The sequence below is a fragment of the Marmota marmota genome, unplaced genomic scaffold, assembly GCF_001458135.2.
Source record: "Marmota marmota marmota unplaced genomic scaffold, marMar, whole genome shotgun sequence".
Lineage (NCBI taxonomy): Eukaryota > Metazoa > Chordata > Mammalia > Rodentia > Sciuridae > Marmota > Marmota marmota.
Window position 1 is genome coordinate 68,644,519 of NW_025999900.1, and position 11,206 is coordinate 68,655,724.

General features: G+C 59.3%; 2 protein-coding genes across 14 annotated transcripts in view; both read left to right on the top strand.

Moving 5' to 3' along the window:
* The window catches only part of Pacs2 (phosphofurin acidic cluster sorting protein 2), a 35,394-nt gene extending 24,484 nt beyond the window's left edge, over nucleotides 1-10,910 (top strand). For 9 of the 13 annotated variants that reach the window (XM_048799501.1, XM_048799497.1, XM_015496474.2 and 6 more), the window contains 8 exons: nucleotides 107-215; nucleotides 1,141-1,173; nucleotides 4,599-4,641; nucleotides 5,516-5,558; nucleotides 5,894-6,035; nucleotides 6,685-6,911; nucleotides 7,340-7,453; nucleotides 8,136-10,910. In XM_048799501.1, coding sequence (XP_048655458.1) covers nucleotides 107-215; nucleotides 1,141-1,173; nucleotides 4,599-4,641; nucleotides 5,516-5,558; nucleotides 5,894-6,035; nucleotides 6,685-6,911; nucleotides 7,340-7,453; nucleotides 8,136-8,254 — 830 coding nt within the window. In that variant the 3' untranslated portion in view covers nucleotides 8,255-10,910. Of the gene's footprint in view, nucleotides 1-106; nucleotides 216-1,140; nucleotides 1,174-4,598; nucleotides 4,642-5,515; nucleotides 5,559-5,893; nucleotides 6,036-6,684; nucleotides 6,912-7,275; nucleotides 7,454-8,135 lie in introns of those variants that run through there. The other 4 variants (XM_048799500.1, XM_015496511.2, XM_015496519.2 and 1 more) reach the window with 2 other exon arrangements.
* Nucleotides 10,911-11,001: 91 nt separating this feature from the next.
* Tex22 (testis expressed 22) overlaps nucleotides 11,002-11,206 on the top strand; it is a 15,140-nt gene continuing 14,935 nt past the window's right edge. The window contains exon 1 of the mRNA XM_015496532.2: nucleotides 11,002-11,078. The gene's annotated coding sequence lies outside the window, so the exon portion shown is untranslated. The remainder of the gene's footprint in view (nucleotides 11,079-11,206) is intronic.

Genomic DNA, 11,206 nt, shown 5'->3' on the forward strand with positions numbered 1-11,206 from the left:
GGCCTGTTGTGGCCAGTGGGAAAGTAGAGGTGCCCATGACCCTGCCCAGACTCCACCCTGACCCACCTGGCCCACCGCACCAACCCATGGCCTCCTCCCCGTGCAGTGCAGGACACACCAGACATCGTATCCCGCATCACCCAGTACATCGCGGGGGCCAACTGCGCCCACCAGCTCCCTATTGCGGAGGCCATGCTGACCTACAAGCAGAAGAGGTAATGCAGTGGGCCCAGGCCTGGGGCAGCAGGGGACCCCCTGACCACACAACACAGGTCATTGCCAGCTGCCATTTCTCCATGGCTACCGGCCCACTCTGGCCTTGGCCGGGACAGACTCCACGAGGTCTGGGGTAAAACCCCTGGGTGAGCCTAGACTGTAGGGCCCTCCACTGACCCCAGTGCAGACCAGAGTAGTGGTTGGGTTTTCAGTACCTCTTTATTTCTATGCCCGTTGATGTGTCCCATGATGCAGCTGGTGGCAGCTGTCAAAGTGGCCCAGCCTACAGACCTAACACATCTTCCACCCTAGGCCTAGGCTACCTGGGCTGGAGACCCTGGGCCATGGTCTCAGCCTGTTGGGGAGCAGTCAGCTCATGTTCTTGTAGCTCGGAGCATGACAGTCCCCAGGAGCTGTGGGTAAAAGCCTGGGCCAGGTGCCATGGGTCTGGGCTGCCCTGGGCAGGGCCCCTTCGTCAGGCACAAGCAGAGGCTTTCCTGTGGTTTCAGAAGACTGAACCTCCCTCTTGTGGCCAGGCCTCTGGACAGGCTATCCCATACCAGATGAGGGGAGCAGAGGCAGTCAGTGGGCCCTGTCCAAGAGTGGAAGAGAGGCACTTTCTAACGGGTGTTCGCCCCCTTCCTTAGACCAAAGGAGAGTGAAGTTGAAGTCTGGGAGGTGCAGGGAGGTCAGTAGGGATGGCTGGTCCCGTTCCAGTGGAGCCCAGCACTTCCAGAACCTCCTGGTGGAGGGGATGGCCACCCCTGTAAACTCACTCCAGCGGCTGCCCCTAAGTGAGGCGGGTAGTTGCCCAGGCTCCAGGCCCTAGAGCTCCTGCTGCCATGCATGGAGGGCTCGCTCACCGGGCCCCCGGGAGGCGCCTTAACGTGGCCCTGTTTTCTCTTTTGGTGGCTTTCTGAAAAGGAAAAGGCACTTTCACTTTGACTTCACCCTGAGGTACAGCTCTCTGGTTGGCACCCTCTGTCCCAAGCTCTCTGGTCGATGCTCCCGTCTGTCCCAGGCTGGTCTTCAGGCTTGTTTAGCAGAGTCACTGCCGAATTCCCTCTCCCCTGATGCCCAGGGCATCTGGGGATCCCTCACAAAGGGCCCTGTATGCTGAAGGTTCAGGCCTGTGTGGTCTGGGCCCACAGCCTCTGGGGGAGGTCTGACCCCCAGGGGTCCCTGAATCTGAGGCCAGGATAGCACTGTCCCAGTTACAGCAGAGGCAAGGGCCAGGACTGGGCTACATCTGCCACTGGCATTGATGTTGGGCTGCCTCGTGCCAACTCTGCTCTGAGCACTTTACATGGGTTAGCCTGGCCCCCTGCACACAGCCTAGCGGGGAAGTGTCCATGCTGGACCTGCACATGGAGACAGGGAGGGGGAAGCCAAGGAGCTGGTCAGGGTGGCCTTCCTGGAGCTGGCCTTCTGCACGCTGAGTCAGGCTCCCAGGCCAGAGTCACAGAGAGGGTTTCCTAGCATCTTTTGAGTAGAGTGCTGTTACCTGTAGGGGTGGCTCTGTCCTCTGAACTTTTGGACTTGTGAAGTCAAGTAGTCCAGGAACCCCCACAGCTGTCCCTTTTCCTCTGCCTGGCAGGTCCTGCCCTCTGTCTTCTACACCTATCTCAGGCTATCTATTCTCCTGGGTAAACTTCTCCTACTCTCTTGCCCCCAGGAAGGTTGTTGGGTCCAAGGGATGTCCTTCCTAGGAGTGTTACAGTAGCAGACATGTAGCCTTTGGGCCACCCAAGCTGCAGGTGGGCAGGATGCACAAGCAGGGCTCTGAGCATCCAAGTCTGTCCTGCTAAACAAGCCCCCTGTGTTAGAGAAAGACCAGCCGTCTCATGCCTCCCTGACCCTGTGGGCTGGCCTGTGCCGCCCGCTGTGGCAGGCAGAGCCCAGAGCATGCTCTTGCCTAGTCGCAGCTTCTTGTCACTCCTGGGATTGGCTCCTCTGAATTGCAAAACAAGGCTTGGTGAGAACATAACCCACTCCCACTCTGTGCCTCCTGCCTGCGATACAGTGGTGGCATCGGTACCATAGGCGGGGTGGGCATCGAGTACAGCATGAGGCCAGAGAAGCCCAGAGTCCTGCCAGTCGCTCCAGCCCTGCCCAGCTCTCCAAGGTTGCTCCTGCCTATCCCATGCCCCATGCAGTGTGGCTGGCTGGCCGGGAATGGGAGTTGTCCCTTCAGTGGGCCCTGCTGTCAGAGCAGGGCAGCCATAGCCCTGGCCTGCCCATCAGCATGTGGGGGTCAAAGGGGTCTTCAGGCCCAGGGCATTTGCCTTCTGCACAGTGGCAGGTCTCAGGAGCCAGAACAGGTGTCCCGCTGACCACACTGTCCTCAGAAACACGTGTGCGAGGTGCCAGCAGCCCCTCTGACCAGGGCTTGGGGGCCTCAGTGGAGAGCCGGTGTCACCCTGTCCTGCCTGTGCTGGTGTTGTCTGCATGGCCCAAGATGCAGCTTGGCTTTGAGTTCTGGCGGCTTTCCTGTGTTGTGACATTTCCCATGTCTTGGTCACACATGGCCCTTGTCAGCTGTGGATGAGATGGATGAGAGGCCATTCTGCTACAGGCCTGGGGGCCCTGGGGTGGGTGGGAAGCCCTGTTTGTTGTGGGTTAGAGCCTTTTCGTGCACTGGGGACCAGGACCACTCACTTGGCTTCTACAACCTCCTATGCCCAGAAGGACTTGGGTGTCACCAAGATTTACAAACACAGACCTGCCCCAGAGAACAGGTGGGACCCTCATGTGGATGGCCACCCAGGAGCTCGTGCCTGATGGTAGATAGGGCAGCCTGGGCATGGGTCCAGGACATGTCCTGAACTTCATGGAGCAGAAGCAGGCTGTGGCCAAAGATGTAGACCACTTATTATTTAAAATGGACAAGGGGGAGGTTCTCTTTCAGCACTTCTCCTTAGACGGGAAAGGAAGGTTAGGAATTTAGTCTTTGGTGGGAGGGACAGAACCTGCAGGTGTTTTATTCTGGGAGCAATCTATGTTGGCAGTGCCCTAGTTGTGTGTTCCGGGCTGGCCAGGTGAGGACTGCTGGTCTACCTTGTGAATACCCTCTGTGTGGGGAGCACCAGGCTCAGCCTCTGCCCACACTTGGACTCTTGAGAAGATGGGCTGTTGGACCTGGGAGTCAGTGCTCAACGGCAGGCAGCTAGATGGACACATGCCTTTCCCAAGCCTGCTTCTTGTGGAGGCTTCTGTCTGGGAGACCAGGTGCTGGGCAGCACATGCTCCAGGGCTGTCCCTGAGGCACCCCAGCAGCCTGAACAGTCGGTTAGTTCCCTGAAGTCCTGAAGGAGAACCTTCACCACCCACACCAGGGGCACATTCAGTCTCCATCTGGGAGAACTTTGCTGGCATCAGATTTGGGGAAACGAGACAGGTAAAATGGAGTTGGAAGACACAGCCAGAGATGGCACCAGCTGTAGACCCACTCGGGGTGAGGGGCATCTCTGTTCCCGGGGTGCAAGCCAGGGAGCTGCAAGGGTGGGTGGGCAAGAAGGACATGGAGGAGACTGGTCCAGTCCAGCACTGGGACCAGACCTGCCTGGTGGACCTTCCCAGAGGCCGGAGGGGCTGCTTTTCCTGCTGTTGATAGAGCCGTGGCTCTGTGCTGGCCCTGCAGCCCGTGGGAGAGCTTGTCAGGTCACTGGGGACCAGCTGGCAGGGACCCTCTGTGGAGACGAGCCACATGGCCAGCTGTGGTGGACGTACACAGGAGGAGAAGACAGTTTTCATCGCCTTGGTGCCTGCCCTGGAACCCTCCACATCCCCGTGGTGGAGGGGCTGTGGCCAACACTGCCGAGAGAGCCTGTAGGTCTGCCAGATGCTGTATGGAGCCAAGTCCAGCCCCCTTGCCCTAGGTGCCCAACAGGTCAACTCCTTGGGGAGTCACACTTTTGGGCTCTACTTGTGTTAGTACTGGCATCTACACTGGCACTAGGGCCAAAGGCCTGGCCTCTTGAGGAGGCACTTTGTGCCCTGCTTTGGGGCAGCCACTCTAGTTACTGGAGAAGGCCCAGGATGTTGCCCAGATGTTCTGGGGCCCACAGGGCATATGAAGCTCCAGCTACTCAGGGAACCAGCTTGGTGGGCCAGCAGTGCAGACAGGACTGGCTGAGCTGTTGCCACGCCTCAGGCATCTGGGATGGACGGGCAAGCTTCCCCGTGAAGTCATGCCCTCTGACCCTTCCTCCCAGCTGCAGGGCTCTGCATGGCTTCCTGCCCAGGGTTATGGAGCTCTGTTCACCATTCTCATGTGTCAGCCTGTCGGAAAGAATCCAAGCACTGGCTGGCAGGGTTGGGGAGGGTGGGCTGGGGCTGGGGCTCTACCAAGGGAGAATAACTGTTCTCTGTCTCACTCACAGCCCTGACGAAGAGTCCTCCCAGAGGTTCATTCCCTTTGTTGGGGTGAGTACTGCCAGCTCCGCCTTGCTGGGAATGGTGGCCGACCAAAGTACCTTTCTTAACAGTGCTTTCAAGTTAACCTGCGTGTTCCAGAACCTTCTTCACCATGTGAGCCCAGCAATGCCTTAAGTCCTCCCATGATAGTGCACTGTGTCCTTGTGACCAGGAAGGGGGGGCCCAGGATTATGGGTTCCCCTAGCAGATGTGAAGAAGCAGTGATGCCTCTGTTGGGGTTAGGGCCAGTGTCCGGTTCAGCCTGTCCTGGGCATCAGCGAGGGGTCAGACAGCACCAACCCAGGAGCCAGGAGAAGTGCTGAGGCGAGAGGGCACCTCCTGGCCTGCCTGCTAAGGCTGCGTGGCTGTGGCCTTCTGCTGTCTCCTCTGCAGAAGACTGAGAGGTGCTCGTGCTTCTTCCTAGCCCCAAGTCTCCATGACCGTTCACTGCCCCCTTTTCCCTTTGTGACCCTGCCCTGTTGAGGTGTCTGCATGGCATGTGGCAGGTGCCTTCCTGGCCCATTGAAGGGACTAGGGTAGGTCTGTCCCCTGTAAGGAATGGAACTCATCCAGACACCCCCACCCAGGGCCTTCCTGCAATGACAAGAGTACACAGCACTCTTGGACCCTTGACTTGTTACCGTGTGGCCAAGCCCTGAATTTGATAGTGTAATGCACTCTAAGCTGACACAGCTTCACATGGCTGGTGGCCACCATGCTAGGCAGCACAGGCCTAGGACACGGCCTGTCACGGTCCCCAGCAGCCCACTTGGGTTTTGGAGCAGCTTCCTGCCTCTTCGCCAGCACCCTCAGGCCAGCCTCCCAGGGCGGCAGTGGGGCTGGCTGACACTCAGCTGCCTCCAGCCGGCATCTCTTGTTCCAGGTTGTGAAGGTTGGGATTGTGGAACCATCCTCCGCCACATCAGGTAACCTCGTCCCCTGAGGCCTATATGAGTGAACCAGTGCCCCCTAGGTCCTGGTGGTGCCCTGTGCCCAGGGGGTACCTCTCTGCTGTACTAAGGAGCAGCTCAGCCCTGCTGCTTCTGGTCTGCAAGAGCTGCTGTCCTCACCACACTCCAGGCCGCAGCAGGCCAGGCAGCTCTCCTCCCTCACGGAAGAGAACCGTGCCTCCCTTGCAGGCTGCCTTGCCCATCCCACCTGCCCAAAGGGCTGCTGGCCACCTCTCTGCATCCTTGTCTGGAGGCCCTAGGCACAGGGCCATTGTAGCCGACGGTCTCACCTGGCCTGACTCCTCCCAAAGGCGACTCTGATGACGCAGCACCCTCGGGCTCCAGTGTGCTCTCCTCCACCCCACCCTCCACCTCCACGTCTCCTGCGGCCAAGGAGGCCTCGCCCACACCACCGTCCTCCCCATCAGTGAGCGGAGGCCTGTCCTCCCCCAGGTAAACACACAGCTCTTGTCCCACTTGTTCTGACTTGGCCTTGACCCCATGTCCCACCCTGAAAGTTGTGGGCAGGCCCAGGCTAAGATGCTGTGGTGGAGTCTGAGGGCTCGATCCTAGCTGGCCACCTGCTGCCACAGATCAGGTGCACCTGTTCCCCACCGAGCACCACGGCAGGAGCCACCACCCTATAAATGAACCTGGCTCTGCACGTGAGGCTTTCCAGAGAGCATGGGGTCGGGTGGGCAGAGGAGACGTGCTCCTCAGACCATCCACACAGGACCAACTGGTGTCCTGCCAGGCCACCCTGGGTCTCTCCAGAGCCAAGTTGGAGCTGTGTGCTCCTCACACTGCACTTTCTGGCTCCTCATCCAGGGCCCTCCAGCAGGCCCTCCCTGAGCTTCACCAACTGCCAGTTCACCCTGGGCCACACCTCCTGAGGGGGTGCTTAGTCTGAGTTGCCCAGCTAGTGCGTGGATTTCCTTGGCATGGCAGTGGTATGGGTCCCGTGAACAGACAGCTCTTCAGAATGTCTGGCCGTCCAGCTGTTGGGACAGGTGCTGGCATACCTCCCTGCCCGTGAGGACAGTGATGTCTTGTGACCAGGACCATAGCCCTGAGTGTGAGTGTCTCCCTCTGCCTTTCACAGCCAGGGCGCTGGCGCCGAGCTCATGGGGCTACAGGTGGACTACTGGACGGCAGCACAACCCACGGACAGGAAGAGGGACACCGAGAAGAAGGACCTGCCCACCACCAAAAACACGCTCAAGTGCACTTTCCGGTCCCTCCAGGTCAGCAGGCTGCCCAGCAGTGGTGAGGCTGCAGCCACGCCCACCATGTCCATGACGGTGGTCACCAAGGAGAAGAACAAGAAGGGTGAGGTGGGGGCAGGCTGCACAGGGCTGCACAGCGGAAGAGGGGCAGTCCATGAGAACTGGGGATGAGGGCCTTCACCTCCTAGTACCACCCACGTGTGGTTTCCCCACACACCCAAGGGGCCCAGGCTGGCCTTCAGGGGGGTCTCCCAGACAACAGTGAGCCTTAGGGGGCACTGAGGATCCGACAGCTTGTGACCAGAGCCTCCCTTGGAGGCCACGGGACAGGTGGAGGGTGTCTGCCTGTGGTCACAGCAGGCAGCTGGGCATCGTAGACAACAGGGGCCTGAGAGCTGTAGCCAGCCAGGCCCCTTCAACTCCTCTTCAGCCCTCTGGCCACTGCTCTCCTGTCCTGCTTGCTGCAGGGCGGCTCTGGTCAGCCTGGCCCAGAAGGAGCAGTGGATGACAACAGGGCCCTTTTCCTCCCAGTGATGTTTTTGCCCAAGAAAACAAAGGACAAGGATGTGGAGTCCAAAAGCCAGTGCATCGAGGGCATCAGCCGCCTGATCTGCACAGCCAAGCACCAGCAGAACATGCTGCGGGGTAAGGCAGGCCCTTGCAGGGCAGTGGTGACTTGGGGCCCACTGGGGCCCCAGGGCCCCTGGGGTTATGTCACATGTGCAGGCAGAGCAGTGCAGCCGGGAGCAGCTTTTTTAGCTACCACAGGACATACTGTGAAACGCCCGTCACACTGTTCTCTGCACACGGTGATGAGGCCCTTGGGTGTACCGGACAGTTCTTCTCATTCAAATAACTCTCAACCCTTTCTGTTGTTAAGGAGCAATTCGTGGGAGTTAAGTGTTTCTCAGGGTGCATTCTGACAACACTGGACTCCGTGTGCAGCTCCCAGGGTCCTCCTTCCCTGTGAGGCCAGTCCCATGGCTTCCAGGTGGAGAACTGCCCCGGTCTTCCCATGGTGACGGCCAGTGGGGATGTTTTAATGGGGCTGACAGAGTCTCTGGCCTGACCTGAGAGGAGGAGGTCTGGTGGACAAACAGCATCTGGCTGAGGCTCATGCCAGCTATTCCTCTGAGGCCCCCAGAGACCCTATGTCCTGGGAGGGTGGGTAGCAGAGAGGGTCTGGCAAGGGGGCTTCCTGAGGGTGTGGGCGCCTCCAGCTTTGGGATCCTGGTCCTGTACTCTGGCGGCAGCCCAGCTTCCTGAGGGACTGCTCTGTGGGTGGGCAAGCCAGGCGGGCAGGTGGTCAGGCAGCCCTCTCTCGCAGTCCTCATCGATGGCGTGGAGTGCAGCGATGTCAAGTTCTTCCAGCTGGCTGCTCAGTGGTCGTCCCATGTGAAGCACTTCCCCATCTGCATCTTTGGACACTCCAAGGCCACCTTCTAGCCCTGCCCACCGTGGGGGTGGTGTGGGACACTGGAGGCACCTATTTACTGCCCTGTGGTGGCCACTGCTGGAGGGGCAGCTACATTTCTGTTAACATTGCAGTTTACTACACAGACAGACTGTCAAAAACACAAACCATCTTAAGTACAGATGTACTCACAGCCTGAAAACTACGGGGCAGCTCCTTGCTGGGCGCCAAGTAACTGCCGTGCTTATTAACCAGAATGTCTGGCTGGAGCAGGGAGGCTGGAAGGTGGAGGGCAGTGTCCAGGGCCTCAGGAATCACCCAGAGCCCGTGAAGCAAGAAGGGTTCTTGCCTTCATGTCCTCCTTCCTGGAAGACAGGATCTGCTTCCTCAGGGAGCCCAGGGCAGGCATAGGCCTCGGAGCTTGGTGGCCAGGGGCCAAGGGTCACAGGCATGCTCAGACTCCAGGTGTGGGGGATGCCACCCCCAGCACCATCCACGCACAGCTCCCAATAAACTCCAGCCTCGTGGGGGAGATTTTATAGTAGCAGATCTTTCTAATTCTCTCAAATACATGTGACAACGTAGCTGCCAAACAGATGTTCCTCTCATGAAGTCCCCTTGGGGCTCTACAGAGCCACAGTCCTGCCCACCCACCTCACCCCTTCCAGTCCCTCAGCTATTCCTGAGATACTGCTAGGCTTCTATGTGTTGTGCTGTCCCAGACTGAGCCTTGGTCCCTGCAAATGTCCTAGTGTCCAGCCTGGGAAATGGTGAGCAGTGGCAGGGGTTGGTCTGAGGCTGAAGCCAAGTGCCCAGACACTAGCCTGCTGTGCCACACCCTCCATCCCTGCCCTGCCTGCTGGCCTAGAGCATCCAGAACTGGCCGTGTGGGTATCTGGGCTGAGATTGACGATCATGGTGAACTGGGGAACGGGCAACCAGGTGTGTGTGGCACCTGCAGCAGTGGCGTGGCCAGTGCAGGCTCTGACACGCCAGCTGATCACAGAAGGTAACTGCAGGAGCCAGGCACCCCCCTTCAGGGCTGTGCGCCCTCCAGGCCATGCTCCTTGGAGCAGCATGTTGCGTTTGGGTCTCATCCTGGGTGGCAGCCCTGCCCTCTGCCTTCCCTTGCAGCAGGACAGGAGTGTGCTGAACGGCAACAGGGTCACCCATCTAACTACCTGCACCACAGACCAGCAGGGAGGGGTGCTGCCTCAGACACGCTTCTCCCGACATGCCCGAACCCTGCAGGCTGCACAGGAAGAGCCCACCCATTCCTATCCCCTTGGAAGCTGTGGCCTTCCCAGGGACACTGGTGGCCCTAAGAACAAGAGCTGCACAAGGCTCTGCTCAGAAAACAGTGCCAAATGCAGGACCTCCTTCCTTGGGGTGAGAATGGCCTATTTTTCTTACCTGTGATGTACTTGTTTACCTGCCCCTCTCTGGGGGGCTAGTGATAGGACCTGGATATGTGGCTTAGAGGAGCCCTGTGACCAGAATGCTCTGCAGGGGACTGCCCCAGAGAACACCCTGCTGAAGTACACAGGGCTCTCAGTTTGAATGGCCATCCAATTTCTTCCGAAAGGTCACTCTTGGTGGAAAAGAGATGACTGAACTGAACTTTCTATCCTCGAGGCCACAGAGATTGTGCAGATTACCTGGCTGTGGGCAGCCCTTTCCTAGGGAAAACCTCCCTGGGTACTCTTCCCCAGGTGGCTCTGAGGCTCCACCCTGCAGGATAGAACCTCTTCAGCAGCTGGCCCTGGGTCCAGCACCCATCTGGGCTGCTCCTGAGCACCATGTGACCACCACCACATAGGCCCTGTGCCAGGAAGGAACAAATGGAGACCTGGACTACATGTATTACTTGCCTCAGTTTCCCTGTTGGTTAAAGAGGAAGGTCACATTTCCCCTGCCTACCTCATGGAGCTGTTATGAGGATTCATGGAAAAGCACTTTGTCCCCTCGATGGACCACCAGAAGCCAAACCTGTCTTCAGCGGTGTGGCCATGAGGGCAGTGGAGAGTGTGTGTCAGAAGTGTGTGCTTTTTCTCAGGCCTCACCCCACGTGCACCCGAGAGGGATGTCTCAGCCCCACCAGTCTCCAAGGTTAAGCCACTAGTCGCTGTCAGTAACACCAGGCTCCTTTTGGGAGGGGCCACCGCTGTCGGAGAGGTTTGGGCAGGCTCCACCTTTATCCTTGAAGGTGGGGACCTGCCCCCTCTCCAGGTTGGTCGCCTCGCCACTGTCTCATTTGGGCGTGCAGTCCAGGGTCCTCGGTCAGCACCTGGACGCGAGGTGGAGACCTCTGTGCGGGGGCTGGTGGCCTTGCCGCGCTGTCCTCACCCCTGAATGACCTGGCCCTCTGTGACCTGCGTCTCCGAACGATGTCCTCATGAAAACGTCCGAGCCACTTCCTCCGGAGCCAGGCCGCCGGACTCTACAGGCTCGCCAACCCTCCCCGGGCTGTGGGTCCTGGAGGGGCCAGCGGGCCGAGTTGGCTTGTGGGCGCCCCCTCCTGTTCGTTGTGACTGGTTTCTACAGTGTTTGTGTTGCTAGTTTTCCTTTTTAATGGGAAGCAAAATTAATGTAAATAGCTTTTCGAGGAGCTGATGCTAATCTGTCCCATGTGACCATGTGGACGACTTTTAAGGTGCTGAAGCGACACTAATAAACTGAGGGCACTCACGCCGCCCAACTGCGTTATTCCTCTCTGCGAACCAGGGAGCAGACATGCGCAAGAGCAGCCGTGCCCGGGGCCGGCTGGCGCAAGCGCGGCAGGGAAGCCCGCGGGGAGGGGCCTGCGGGCGGAAGTTCCGGGGCAAGAGGTTGCCCCTCCGGCCGCGCGAAGCCGCGGTGCGTGCGTCCCGCCCCTACCGGACCCCGCGGAGCCAGCCCCGCCCCTACAGGATCCGAGAGCCCGCCCCATCCCCACAGGACCCCGCAGGGCCTCCCTGTCGACCCCGCCAGAGCCCGCCCCCGAC